We start from the raw sequence: 13,934 nt of genomic DNA, 5'->3' as shown, positions 1-13,934 counted from the left end.
CCATAAGATATAAGGGCATTTGAACTTGGTAAATAGTTTAATTCAAAGATCCCTGATACAGAATTTGAATCTGATTTCATCCTATGTAAAGCAGGCATCAATACAAATGTTTATAGTATAAATATTTGTCTACATGTTTCATAACTTTTTTTCTGACAAGGTCCCATTAAGACAATCAAGTTTGCTCTTTTCTTGGCATATGTAATTAAAGGAAGCTGTTAGACAATGAGCTGCTTAATGAATAAGACCAGATTGTATCCTATTCATTTTGATGTTACCTGGCAAAGTGTCTGGTAAGCAATAGGAAGTCAATGAGTATCTGTGGAAAACTTTCTGTTTGAATGAATGAACAGTTAGCAGGGCTTCAATTTGGGTAGATCATAGAAGGCCTTGAACAGCAAGCTACATGTCTTGGTCCTTTGAGCTGCTTCAGCAAAATACCACTGACTAAGTAGCTTATAAACAACCAAAATTTATTTTGTGAAGTGTTAGAGGCTGCGAAGTCAAAAATCAGGGTGCCAGCATGGTCATGTTCTGGTGGGGGCCCTCTTCCTGGTTCATAGCCAATAACTTGGTACATGCTTGCTGGGTCCCCACGTGGTGGATAGGATGAGAGAGCTTTGTGGGGTCTCTTATAAGAACAGGAATCCCCTCATGAGGGTTCCACCCTGATCTCCTAAGTACTGCCCTCCAAAAGTCCCACCTCCTGATATCATCAACTCTGAGGGTTAGGGTTTTGACATATAAATTTGGGGGAGACATATTCAAGGCATTTAGACATGATTTTGTAAAGACTGGTCTTTGAAAATTTCAAGCAGAGGGTTGGGTGTGGTGAGAACTGTGTCTCAGAAGCATGAAGTTAGCAGTCGTGTGTAACATGGCTACAAAGAATGAAATTAAAAATACCCGTTGGACATTATTGACGAAAGCAGTAAAAGCCTGATCGAAGGAAGGGGTGTTGAAACAGAGGAAATGGGTATGAATAATGTTGTAAAGGTAAAATCAACAGACACAGAAGGACAGTGGGAAGATGAGTGATCTGAGGAATAACAAATCATGGTTCTGGTCTTATTTGCTTCAGTAAGTTTCTGTGTAGCCTTGAGGAGGTTCACCTTTCTGTGCCCCAGCTTCTTCCTCTTATGGGGCGGGATTGCAGTAGGTATTTCGTGGAGCTTGTTAGTAGGAGTATGCTGCAGACTCAATCTCTGTAAATAATATGAGCTGTTCGCAGCCCGCATGCACGACACTTGGGGAGGGAAGAGAACTAGAATATTCTGAGACTTTGCATTTGGGAAATGAAAGGAGTAGCCATACTACTGACAGATGTTATAACCACCAAAAGAGAAGCATACCTGTGGGAGGAAAGAGAAATCGAGCACCTTGCATATAAATGACGTAATAGTCGCTCTGTATGAAAGAAATGTTTTATGAAGATGTTTGGCATATGAGTAATATTAAAGAAACTTGCCACAAGGAAAAGAATAGCTCACTGACTCTTACTAAAAGAAAGAGCAGTGTACCTCTCATATGAAGCTGCTGTTAAGTCGTACACTCATTTGGATGCATTTTGTATTTTATTGCTTTTTTAATCATAAAAAGGGTAGTCATTATCCTACCATAACATGACCCATCATATTTCATCTCCAAATGTTCTGATAATATTAAAAATCACAGAATGATACAGAGTTGTCTCTTGACTATTTAAACCATTATATTTATTTATGACTCCCTTCAAATTATTCTGACCCAGGAAGATTAATCTCCCCCTGTGGGATCATAGAACAAATCATGTAGACGTACCTGTTTCCAGGAGAAGGGTAGTATTTCAGTATAAGATGTTCTTACAATAATAATTTTAGGGAAAATAATGAGTCTTTCCTTTTCCATACTCTTTTAATCGTTGCACTTGTGGATACCTCCAGTGAGTTTCAGTTAAGCTCTACAGGCTGTGTACAGGTACACCCCAGGTGAACTGTGTCATTTTTTTTTTTCCTTAAACCAAAAAATACTTGTATCTAGACAGTTAAGTATAAATTTAAATAGCTTCAAAATTAATTAAGAGGCTTAATAGAACATAATAACTAATAAATTTTTATAGTATAAAGAATGCACTCAATATTGGGCTTCATGGGCTAATAAGTCAGTACTGATTCTCTTTTTTTCGGAGATGCCTTGAGAAAATTGTTCCTGTTACTTCATTTACTGTAGGTAGAATTTTTATAGGCCTAAAGTTCATAATTAATTAAAAGTTCTTTATTTTATCTTTGTAAAGATAACCCCTAATGATGTCAGGGCAATAAAGATATATTGGCCTAATTTCATATGTGGGGTGGATTTTCACTGTATGCAGGAGCAGCAACATAATGTACAGGGCCCTTTCAAGTGGATGTGTAGATATGCATGCTCATTAAGCAGCTCTGCTTTTATGCACCATAAAACCAATGGCATTCCTTGGACAGCTGAGCAGGCAAAGTCTATGCCAGGTAATGAAACCAGTGAACTCAGGCTTACTTCTCCTCTAAAAATAAACCAATTGCAAAATAAATCATTGTTATTTTAATACCCCTTTCCTAGAAACCCTTTGATACCAGAGGTAAGACACTCTGACACAATAGTTAAACCTGGCTGTGTTTCCTTTGACGGCTGCTATGAGATTATAAACACTGTCTAGCCACATTACCCCCCTACCTCATCCTGGAAGATAATTTATCATCATTATACACATCTCACAATAATATTATTTAGATTACAGTCACTCTCATTTGCAGAATAACTGGAGTTTGTAGAAAGAAAAACCATATGAACATAGTTTTAAAACTGCCAGCTTGATTTTAATAAATGATACTCTCCTTTGGAGTCTAATAATCATAATACTATAATGCTGTAATAGTAGATACCATGTATTAATACTTGTGCAAATTATACTTTATATATTCCTTCTTTTAATATCTATGAGGTGTCTATTATGATGCTTACTTTGAAGATGATAAATTAACACTCAGAGAGATAAAGTAAGGTATCTTGCCTAAGGTCATGCAACTAGTGAGTGATGGAGCCTGCCTCCTGGTCTGTGGGACTCAGGGCTCCGCTCAGCTGCTGTACTCAAGTCGATTGTGAACGATGTTCACCTTCCATCCTCTTCCTTCTGCATGTGCTTGATGGGTTCTCTCTCTCTCAGAGTCCGGCCATATCTGAATATTCCATATGGCCAGAGTAGATGTTCCCGGAGAGTTTTCTTGAGGAACCAAATACAGCCACTTGTTTCTGTGCTGACCAGAAGGCAGTCAAGGGGCTGCTTTTTAATTTAGCTTTGCTGTGATAGTGGCCACTGGGCAGTTGTCACCGAAAGTCACCATCAGTTGCTCACAAGGTCTTCTTCAGGCTGATGCAGTAGGAGACAAAATTCAGTGTCATCTTCCCCATCACTGTCCTCTGAACCATTCCCACATTCCATTATGTGAATTATAATTCAGTCCATAACAGGATCAGTCATGTAGGCACCCTCTGCCTAGCACATACCACAACGCCACACTCTCAGAGGAAAGCCGAAGTTCAGTATAAACCATATTATCTGTACAAAGGGTCAGGGCACAGCAAATGACAATTTCAAGTTAGAAAATGGAGAGAAGCCAAGTTCCCAGGTATGGATCAAGGACAAATCCTTGCAAATTCACCTTTCTAGAGGTAGCAGTCTTCTATTTCTGCTCATGATATTAAAGGTATTCTTTTGTGTCAGAGTTGTTTAGCAAGCCTGTCTTCTGGGGATAGCTTCCCCACTTTGTGTCAATAAAACGTATCAGTGTTGAAGAGAATATTAAATGAACTAGTTTTTATTCATTGTTCCCTGAGGGAAGAAAAAATTCCCCTAGGTTTCCAGAGGATTCCTCTTTGTACAGAATGATGACAGTTGGAGAGAGGATGCTGACAAAATTGACAACCCTTTTCTGCGCTGTGTCTTTCAATCATGTGACTATGATATCTAAGGTGAATGGTCAGAAACCCACCCGTTTGATGCTCACATCTGAACCAAAATTTATAACATATGGTCTGACAATAAAAAGGAAAGTGGGACAGGATACCCCTGCATCTGCTTGGATTTGTTTCCCAACAACAATCTCAACAATAGGCTGCTTCTTTGACACAACAGATTTGAAACCAGATTTGATTAATAACCAGTCTACACTTAACCACAATGAGTAGATATCTTTCCACTTGTCCATAACAACACTCTAAATTCACAATTGTACATGACAGTATTATTGAGTGTTTGTTGATTGTTAAACATGAAAAAGAATGTGTTAAACATGAAAAATTATTAAATCACAGATCATATGACCGTGTGGCCCTGTGTCTGCATGGACATGTTACTTGCATCTCGACAAAAATATGCAAATATATGTTTAGTAGAAAACAGCTAATTGAAAAGACAATTAGAATAAAGAATAAAATCAGCGTTTAAATAAAGCATTGGTAATGGGACGTGTGTCATTCCATCAATGGAAATAGGAAGGTTAAGTAGAAAGTATAGATATACACATGAAGAGAAATTTAGTCTGATGCATTAAAGATCTCTTACCTCTACAGAAATGTCCAACAGTCAGTCAGTAATGTAGGTCTCAAACCAGAAGAGGATTTGTAGATTAAAGTGGGAAATTATTTGCGCAGAGGTGATATTTGAGGGCACAGAAGTGAATGCGGTAGCTGGAGAAAAAGAAGAGAACTGGAGATAGAAACATGGAGATTTCCTTTAGTTGAAGAGAGTAGAAAAATGAAAGTGAGAGAGACGCAGAGAAGACGAGTGATCAAAACCAGGAAAGTGTGGAGTTCCCGTCGTGGCGCAGTGGTTAACGAATCCGACTAGGAACCATGAGGTTGCGGGTTCGATCCCTGGCCTTGCTCAGTGGGTTAAGGATCTGGCATGGCTGTGAGCTGTGGTGTGGGTTGTAGACGCGGCTGGGATCCCGTGTTGCTGTGGCTCTGGTGTAGGCGGTCAGCGACAGCTCTGATTAGACCCCTAGCCTGGGAACCTCCATATGCCGCAGGAAGCGGCCCTAGAAAAGGCAAAAAGACAAAAACAAAAACAAAAACAAACAAACAAGAAAAACCCCAGGAAAGTGCATGTATCTCTGAATTAAAAGTCTTTAAGAAAAAGACAAAGACAGTGATGTAGAAGGACTTGTGCCAAGAAAATAACAGAAGTAAAAATGTTGGGGAGATAGGTTTGTCCATGGTGTGATTCACATAGTTAAATTCACTGTTTTTATTGTTCGGTCTACAGATTTTAACAAATGTGTAGTCATGTAATCACCACAACAATCCGATGGAGAACAGTTCTAACATCCCCAAAATGCCCTCCTGTACCTCTGTGGGCCAACCCTCCCTACCCTCCCAGTCCTTGGCAATCAGTGATGTGTTCTCTTCCTCTAGCCTTTAATCTTTTCCAGAGCATCCTTTAAAGGAAATCATACTGTCACATTCCGGTGGACGCTTTTGCATCTGGCTTCTTTCACTCAGTACAGCGTCTTTGCGCGTCATTCCTATCATTGCATGCCTTCCTGTTCGTTACTGAGCAGGAGTCCCTTGTGTGGATGCACTACAGGTGGTTTATCCATGTACCAGTTGGGGGATATTTTGGTTGTTTCCAGTTTGGGATGATTATGAATAAAGCTGCTGTAAACACTCACACACAGGTTTTTGTGTATACATACATTTTGATTTCTCTCGAGTTAAAATGCAGCAATAGCATAGCTGGGTACAGTAAGACAAATATAGTTTTTACTTCATAGGGACTGGCCAATTGTTTGCTATTTCCGCTGGTAATGTATGAGAATTCTAAATGCTCACACCTTCTTTATTTTACCACTTTAATAGATATGCTGTTGTATCTGTGATTTTATTTTGCATTTTCCTAATGGCTACAGTCGTTGAGTATATTTCAATGTATTTGCTATTTTTTATACTTCTTTTGATTCAAAATTATGACTCGAAAGAAAAAGGCAAAAACAGATGACAGTTTCTAAGAACATTAAATTTCCTGGGCTATGGCTTAAGATAAATGAAAATAGTTTAATGACAAGGGTTAAAGTAAACTAGTTGGGATAGGGCTAATATATTTGGTAAAGATTGCTGATATAATTAAATGAGCTTTAAATTATACCTGAAGTATTGAAAAAAAAGATCTCAGAAACAATGTCAAGAACAGATGTGATTATAAAAGAACAAAAATACAAACTGATCATTTGAAGGGAATGTAGTAGAGATGGTTGGAAATAATAGTTCATCTATACACCAAAGAATCGAATATGAGTGATTAGAGCAATTGAGTATTTAATATAAACAACTAATAACTTGTCCAGAAGGTGTTGGAAAGGGGCATATGAAGTATTTTTAGAGCAATGGAAGGATGTCTTATTTGATAGAAATAATTTTTATAAGTAATGCTATAGAATAGCACAGAAATTAATGTCTCCAAATGTATGTGGGTGAGAACACGTTAGAGTGTGTTGGAATCAGGATGAAAGATAAAGTTATAATATTGTGTGGGCATGGTACTAGAGCAGTGGATTTGTATAATGCTTTCCTCTGTGTATGAAAAAACTCGCCCAGAGGCCGTGATAGGTCCCCCTGCTCATCAATTAGAAACTCCATTCTACCCTAAGTTGGGATCAAAGTTATCTGCCTTCTGCAATGTTACTGTTTAAATGAGGACATTTTAAAAAATAAAATCCTGATGTTAAAGCAGAACTAAGTATTAAAAATTAAAATTAGAAATAATTTAAATAAAGTAAAAATGATATTAAATAAAACATATATGTTATAAATGAAAATAGAAGGGGAGTTCGCATTGTGGCACAGCAGAAATGAATCCAACTAGTATCCATGAGGATGAGGGTTCAATCCCTGGCCTTGCTCAGTGGGTCAGGGATCTGGCGTTGTCAGGAGCTGTGATGTAGGCCAAAGACATGACTTGAATCTGGCATTGCTGTGGCTGTGATATAGGCCAGCAGCTACAGCTCTGATTCAACCCCTAGCCTGAGAACTTCCATATGCCACAGGTGTGGCCCTCAAAAAGCAAAGAAATAAAAAAGAAGAAGGAAGGAAAGAAAATAGAAGATATCAGTATAAAGTACCCCTTCATTTTATTCTTCAAACACCTATTGAGTAAGTGATGAATGAGGGCTGAGAAAGCCTGAGGGCACAGAGTGCTAAGTTCAACACAACCCATCTTCTCATTGAGTCTATACATTAAACAAGTAATTAAAATAAAGAATGGTAAGTATTGGCAAAGATAGAATATTGTGCAAATGTAGAAAGCTCATCAATCAGTTTAAATTTAACACAAGCATTTATGAAATATGGAAGTAGGATTAATAGAAAAGTGTAACTGTGTGACTTGAGCACATATTAGGGCACAGAAAGCAAAGACCAGAACAAATTGAGACTTATGAAACATTCTAAGACATTAGCAAAAGAATTTTAGTCATGTTCAGAGCAGGGCAATGAATATTAAAAGATTAGTTATGCTATTTGCACAAGATAGTGGGATGTTGAGTTGGCAGAACTTATCTGGCAAAACTTAACTAATTGTACTGATTGCCATCAAAGAATATAAATGGACTGGAAGGAGTTTAAGAGGTTATTGAAGCCCATGGTAGGAGAGAGGTTTTGGAACGTTTGCTTGAAATAATTCCATGTCTCTAAAAAAACATGCCAATGGCATCAAAGCATCAAGATCTACCTGATCTTTGAGAAACTGTGAGAAACAGGGTAGAGTATTAGATTAAGAATTTGGTCAATACTCAATCTTCTAGTGATTTGTTTATTCACCTCTAAAAAGATAATTCAGCACTTCTGTATGTCAGGCACTGTTCAATAGTTACACAAAATTTGAGCAATAGAAGACCGGAGCCCTGACTCACAAAAGCTCACATTCTAGTTAGAAATAAGGACAAGTGAGCAATTTACAGTGCGGTACGATAAAGTGAACAGAACTTTAGAGCACCAGAAAATAATTAAGAGAATTTACATGATTCATTCTATTGAAAGGGATGAGAAAAGAGGTCAAAAGAGAAAATGAAACTATACTGGAGTCTAATTTTTGTTGTTAATTCAAGAACAAATTGCCTATTCAGCACAAATACGTATGTAGGAACTGATAAAGGTGCCTAACCATTTTTTGACATTTTAGTAATAAAGTAGAAAAATATGAGTCAGATGACATACAAAAGTAGATTTGTTGCTAATTACGTAATGAAATACGAATAGCGTCAATTGACAACTCGGTGCCAATCAGTCTTCAGTTGTCTGTTTTAAGGCTCTGGTCTTGACATTGATTTGTTAAACATTTTTATCAAAATAGGAATATAGCCAATACTTTATAACTTTAAATGAAGTAAGATTTATAAATATATCGAATCACTATGTTGTACTCCTAACAATATAACATTGTAACAATATAACATTATAACAATATAACATTATAACAATATAACATTGTAACAATATAACATTATAACAATATAACAAAACTAACAATATAACATTGTAAATCAACTATACTTCCAAAAATTAATTCTAATTACACAGGCATGCAGTTTGGTCACATTTTGTATGAATTTGAATTATTTAAATATGAAATAAAATATGAATTTAAATATTTACATATCTCACTTGAGATAAATGTTAAATAACCCTAAATTTAAAAATCATCAAGGACCATGATTTGAAATGAGTGAATTATAAACTATTTACACTGTTTCCACAAGGTGGCCCCATAGTGGTAACTATGTCGCAGTAATGTATTCCAGCCTTTTGTCTTCATTTGCCTAATTATGTATATTTATAACCATATTCATAATTTGAAGTTTTCTCAATAAATGAAGTTATTCTTTTTCAAATATGTTAACTGAAACTTGGCATCTCCAGCGAATCAAATATGTTAAGGATCTATCTTATTCTTTTACTGCTGTCTAATATTCCTTGGTGAAAAGATACTGTAATTCATTTAACAAGTTCCCCCATCAATGGTCATTTAGGTGTCCTACAATTTTTCACTAATGCAAATGATATCATGAAAGACTTTCTTGAACAGTTATCTCTGTATACCTAAGGAAGTGTGTCTGGAATATATATTCTGCCAGGAGAAATTTCTGGCTCAAAGAAAAATGAGCCTTTTTAATTCTGGTAAATATGGTCAAACTGGCCTATTCAAAAATTCCAACAGTATAAGCTCCAACCAGCACTGTTTGAAAACGCCCATTTTCCTTCATACTGCAGGACTCTTTTTCTTTTTAAATGTTGCCACTTGACATAAAATATTGGTGGTGAAAATTTACTATTCCTGAATTAGTAGTGAGGTTGAATAAGTTTTAAAAATTTTCATAAGCCTTTATGTTTTTTTGTTCACTGATCTGCCAGCTCCTATTTTATACTCATTTTCACTATTTTTACACTTCACATTCTTTTTCTTTTGGACTGGTCAGAACTTTTCATTTGTTACCAATATTAGTCTTTAGATTGTTGTATCTATTAAAAATCTTTTCTCAATCTGTCATTTATCTCTGAAGTTTGGTTAATAGGTGGCTTCTTTCATGGCAAATAAGTTTTCTTAGGTGGTCGAATGTCAGGATTTTTCTTTTATGCTTTCTGAGTTTTCTTCGTTTTTGTTTTCTTTAAGGGAGCTTTCTAAAACAAATTGATTACAATGCAATCATTTTTTTCCCACATTTTGTATTTTTGTACGTGTGGAAGTTTTTTCTGGTTCTACAGTTAGCTTAGCAACATTTATTGAATAAAATTCTTTTTCTTCTAATGATTTAAAATATTCCTTTATCATGCATGTTCCAAATATACGTGATTGTGTGTCCAGTTAAGTTGACCAAAATCTGAATATTTAACACCAATAAATGAAATGGATCACAGAATTATCCCCACTTGATAGAAGCAGGAACGGGCTTCAGAAGAAGCAGCTCAGCAAGTTTAAGGGTTCAGGGACTTGCAGGAAGTCCCATGACTACATTGGTGGGTGACCTGGGCCTGAGAACACACTTCACTTATTTCTAATTCAGTGTTTTTCCCATTCTGGTGCAAACTATGATTTGTGATCAACAGGAAAATAGGTCACTTTTACTCTCCTTTATCTTGATTCTTTTTCAGTGACAGAGGAGTATTCAGACTGTAGCAAGTCCCCATGCCAGAATGGGGGCACATGTATCAACGGAAGAACTAGCTTTATCTGTGCCTGTCGACATCCTTTTACTGGTGACAATTGTACCGTCAAGCTGGTGGAGGAAAATGCTTTAGCTCCAGGTAAGAAAGTACATACATCCTTGAATTTGTTCAATGTCACAGACAAAAACCTTTTTTTTTTTTTTTTTACAAATATTTACGAGTGAATACTTAGACCTTCTTAATCTGGACTCACTTGAGGGTTAATTCCTTTTACTTCTGAAACTTACTGAATAACATACAGGATTTACAAGTGGAAATGTATTTTTGTCAGGTAAACTCATTTGATAGACACTACTTGAAATTTTCAGTGTTGGCATAATATAGGCAGTTTATTGAAAATTCCCCCATCTTATTTTTTTCTTGTGTGTCTTTAAATATATAGGCTATATATATATATATATATATATATATATATGTGTGTGTGTATCCAACTAGTATAAACTTTTGCCCTTGAACAACTTGTTAAAGAATATATCTTGATTCATATCAGATTTGATCCTTTAAGTGAAGCTTTAGTGGGTGAACAGTATCATGGCTTCTATGAAGGTCAAGTTCATAGTGCCACTTTGACTTGCAGAGGGCTCTCAGGACACGCTCAGATGTATTGAGTAGAACAAGATATTTTTATCCATTTACTTTCATAGTATTAGTTGCATTAGATTTACTTCAAGTTGCACCATTTCTGATTTTTATGCAATAAAAAGTGTGCCAGCGCTTAAAATATATTCTCTTTAAAATGACAAAAATATATTTCAAATCAGGCTTTTAATATGCTGCATAATAGAGTAACTTTAAGTCTGTTTTTAAATCTCAGCCTTTGTAAGTCGATTTGCCATTAATTACAAAGATTGCTTTTGTCTACCAGTCTGCAGTGCATATGATTTCACTGGGTTTCCATTTTAGCCTCTAGAAACTGTTTGACAAGGTACTGGTAAAATTGTTTGTACTTCATGTCAGCTTTAATTCCTGCAAGAGGCTTTAAAACATTCAGGCATACCATAATAACCATGGAGTGCTTTGAATTCCTTCATCTCTGGAAAGATCAAAGAAATATGCAAATTAATCTTTGAGGTGTTTCTATGAGGAAGGTATCTGGTGTTATTGTCATTCTATTCTCTATCATTCTGGAGAAACTGAGTCTCAGAGAGGCTAAAGGATTTTAGGTAGTTCAGGCAAAAAAAGAGGCAGGGATTCACACACATATGACCTTGTTAAGCCTATGAATGACCTTTTATCCTATGCTAACCCTTTCTGTCAATAAAATAAAATGATAAAGATGTAAACAGAACAAGATCAGAACATGAAAATTAACTCCATTTTTTTTTTTCTGTTAACAGATTTTTCAAAAGGCTCTTACAGATATGCACCAATGGTGGCATTTTTTGCATCTCATACTTATGGAATGACTACACCCGGTCCTATCCTGTTTAATAACTTGGATGTCAACTATGGAGCCTCATATACTCCAAGTACTGGAAAATTCAGAATTCCTTATCTTGGGGTATATGTTTTTAAGTATACCATTGAGTCATTTAGTGCTCATATCTCTGGATTTTTAGTGGTGGATGGAGTAGACAAGCTCGCATTCGAGTCTGAAAATATTAACAGGGAAATATACTGCAATAGAGTTTTGACTGGGGATGCCTTATTGGAATTAAATTACGGGCAGGAAGTGTGGTTGCGCCTTGTAAAAGGAACAATTCCCGCCAAATTTCCCCCTGCTACTACATTTAGTGGTTATTTGTTATATCGTACGTAAATTAGCATGAAAGACAGACTATCACCTTTACTGAGAAACAGCCAGTGTTTTTATTTATCTTTGCATGCACATCTGCTCTGTTTTTGGTTTTTCCACATGAATGAAAACTAACTTTTTAAATCTGAGGAAGACTGTTTCAAGTTTATTTTAGAAAATTATTTGACTATCTTTTGGATAACCTGTATATAAAGGAGTTCTTGCTCCTAGAGACACTGAGTAGCATAGAAAACAAGATGCATTTGTTCACACACCATTCCTAGTTTTGTTTTTCATCTTAAGGCATGTCACTGTAAAGGAATATTATACAATGACATTTGCTCCGTATTGCCAATCACAGTAGTCTTTCCAATAGAACATTTAACTTCTGTTATTCCCTGTGTATATAAATATGTTTCTTAAGTTCGAGTTAAAATAAAGTACTCAAACACCAAGAAGTGCTTTTTAAACTTTGACTTTTATTCTTCCCTGTTGAGTTGATCAATTTTATATATTACATTTTCTGTTTGTAATCAAAATTTTTAAGGTTGAACCAGAAACTTGAAATCTGATTAAATACTGTTCCCTTCCTATAAGCAGAGAATAAATGATTGACGCAAAATTGAACATTTACACCCAAGTCTAAAGATATAGAAGTGGATCTTTTACCTGCATCCCTCATATAAGAGCTACAGGGGGAAAATAAAACTTCTCTCATGAGTATCCTATGGCAACATATGCAGACCTGCCTGTATCCTTATAAGAGGTAGATGATATTCCACGGTATTGCGATGATTTATTGGCTATTCCCTCTGCCCTGGTTCTCTTCTAAGCAACTGATTTGTAATGTCTCATTTTATAAGGCAAGTGTTAGTATCATCATTATTAGTAGTTGAAGAAATGGAGATAGGTTACGGAATGGACCAAGCTTCGCAATTAGGAAGCACTGAGGCAGGATTTAGAAGCAGCCATTCTTCTCCAGCACCCACATCCATCCTTCCTCTATCTTACCCCTAGAGATGTACCGTAATTGATCTAATAATTCCTCATGAATGTCTTTGAGATCATCTCCAGTGTTTCATTAGAGCAGTGTTTTATAGTGAGCACACTTAAACAGACATTCCTTATATTTAACATGGTGTTTCTGAAGAATAGATTCCCATACATTATTACAAAAGCAATAAGTAAAAAGTTTTGGGTATGGCAAATGTTTTTCATGAATTAATTTCACTAAGGCTTACTATAATCCTATGAATAACAAAATAACCATATAAGACATGTATTATGCATAATTTTCCCCCTTAACTGATGAGAAACAGAGGGATGTAGTGGGTACGTAATTTTTCCAGGAGTTCAGCAAATGGTGTGAATTTCAGGAACAAAGGATAAGCATATATTTTAATTTCGCTCAAGTTCTATCATATTACCCTTGAATAGATTCGTACCAGTCCCCAGACCTGTTTTGCTCCAGTGAAAGATTACTCATTACTTCCCAAATATATGCATCGAAACTCATGGTTTTTTAATATCATTGTCCCTCTTGAATATGAAAATAGTATCTCCTTATAGCAGAAACTTGAAAATTTTTCAGATTGGCTGACACTTGAAAGCATATGTCCATACACAGTTGTGCACAAACATTCAGAGTAACTTTCTTTCTAACAGCCAAAAACTAGGTTCTACCCATATGCACAGCAATAGATGACTAGTTAAGCCAACTCTGGCATATCCATACAGCAGAGGACTGCCCATCAATAAAAAGGAATGAACACACCACCATACACACTAATCACATGATAACCTGCAGAAGATTGAAAACTGCAGCCTAGCAAACCCTGGACCACCCTGCAAGTAAGGGTGAGGTGAAAACTGCCAGTCAGAATGTCTTGTGTAGCACCAAAGTGGCTGGGCCTTCACAGACACCAATGATTTCAACATATGCCTTTTCTTTAACATCAAGTACAGAAGG

General features: G+C 36.1%; 1 protein-coding gene across 1 annotated transcript in view; it reads left to right on the top strand.

The window, feature by feature from the left end:
• Positions 1–12,435, top strand: part of MMRN1 (multimerin 1) — a 59,463-nt gene extending 47,028 nt beyond the window's left edge. Inside the window, exons 7-8 of the mRNA XM_005666992.3 lie at positions 10,156–10,308; positions 11,568–12,435. Coding sequence (XP_005667049.2) covers positions 10,156–10,308; positions 11,568–11,989 — 575 coding nt within the window. The 3' untranslated portion in view covers positions 11,990–12,435. The remainder of the gene's footprint in view (positions 1–10,155; positions 10,309–11,567) is intronic.

The sequence above is a fragment of the Sus scrofa genome, chromosome 8, assembly GCF_000003025.6.
Source record: "Sus scrofa isolate TJ Tabasco breed Duroc chromosome 8, Sscrofa11.1, whole genome shotgun sequence".
In the NCBI taxonomy this organism is placed as follows: Eukaryota; Metazoa; Chordata; class Mammalia; order Artiodactyla; family Suidae; genus Sus; species Sus scrofa.
This window is presented reverse-complemented; position numbering and strand designations above follow the sequence as displayed.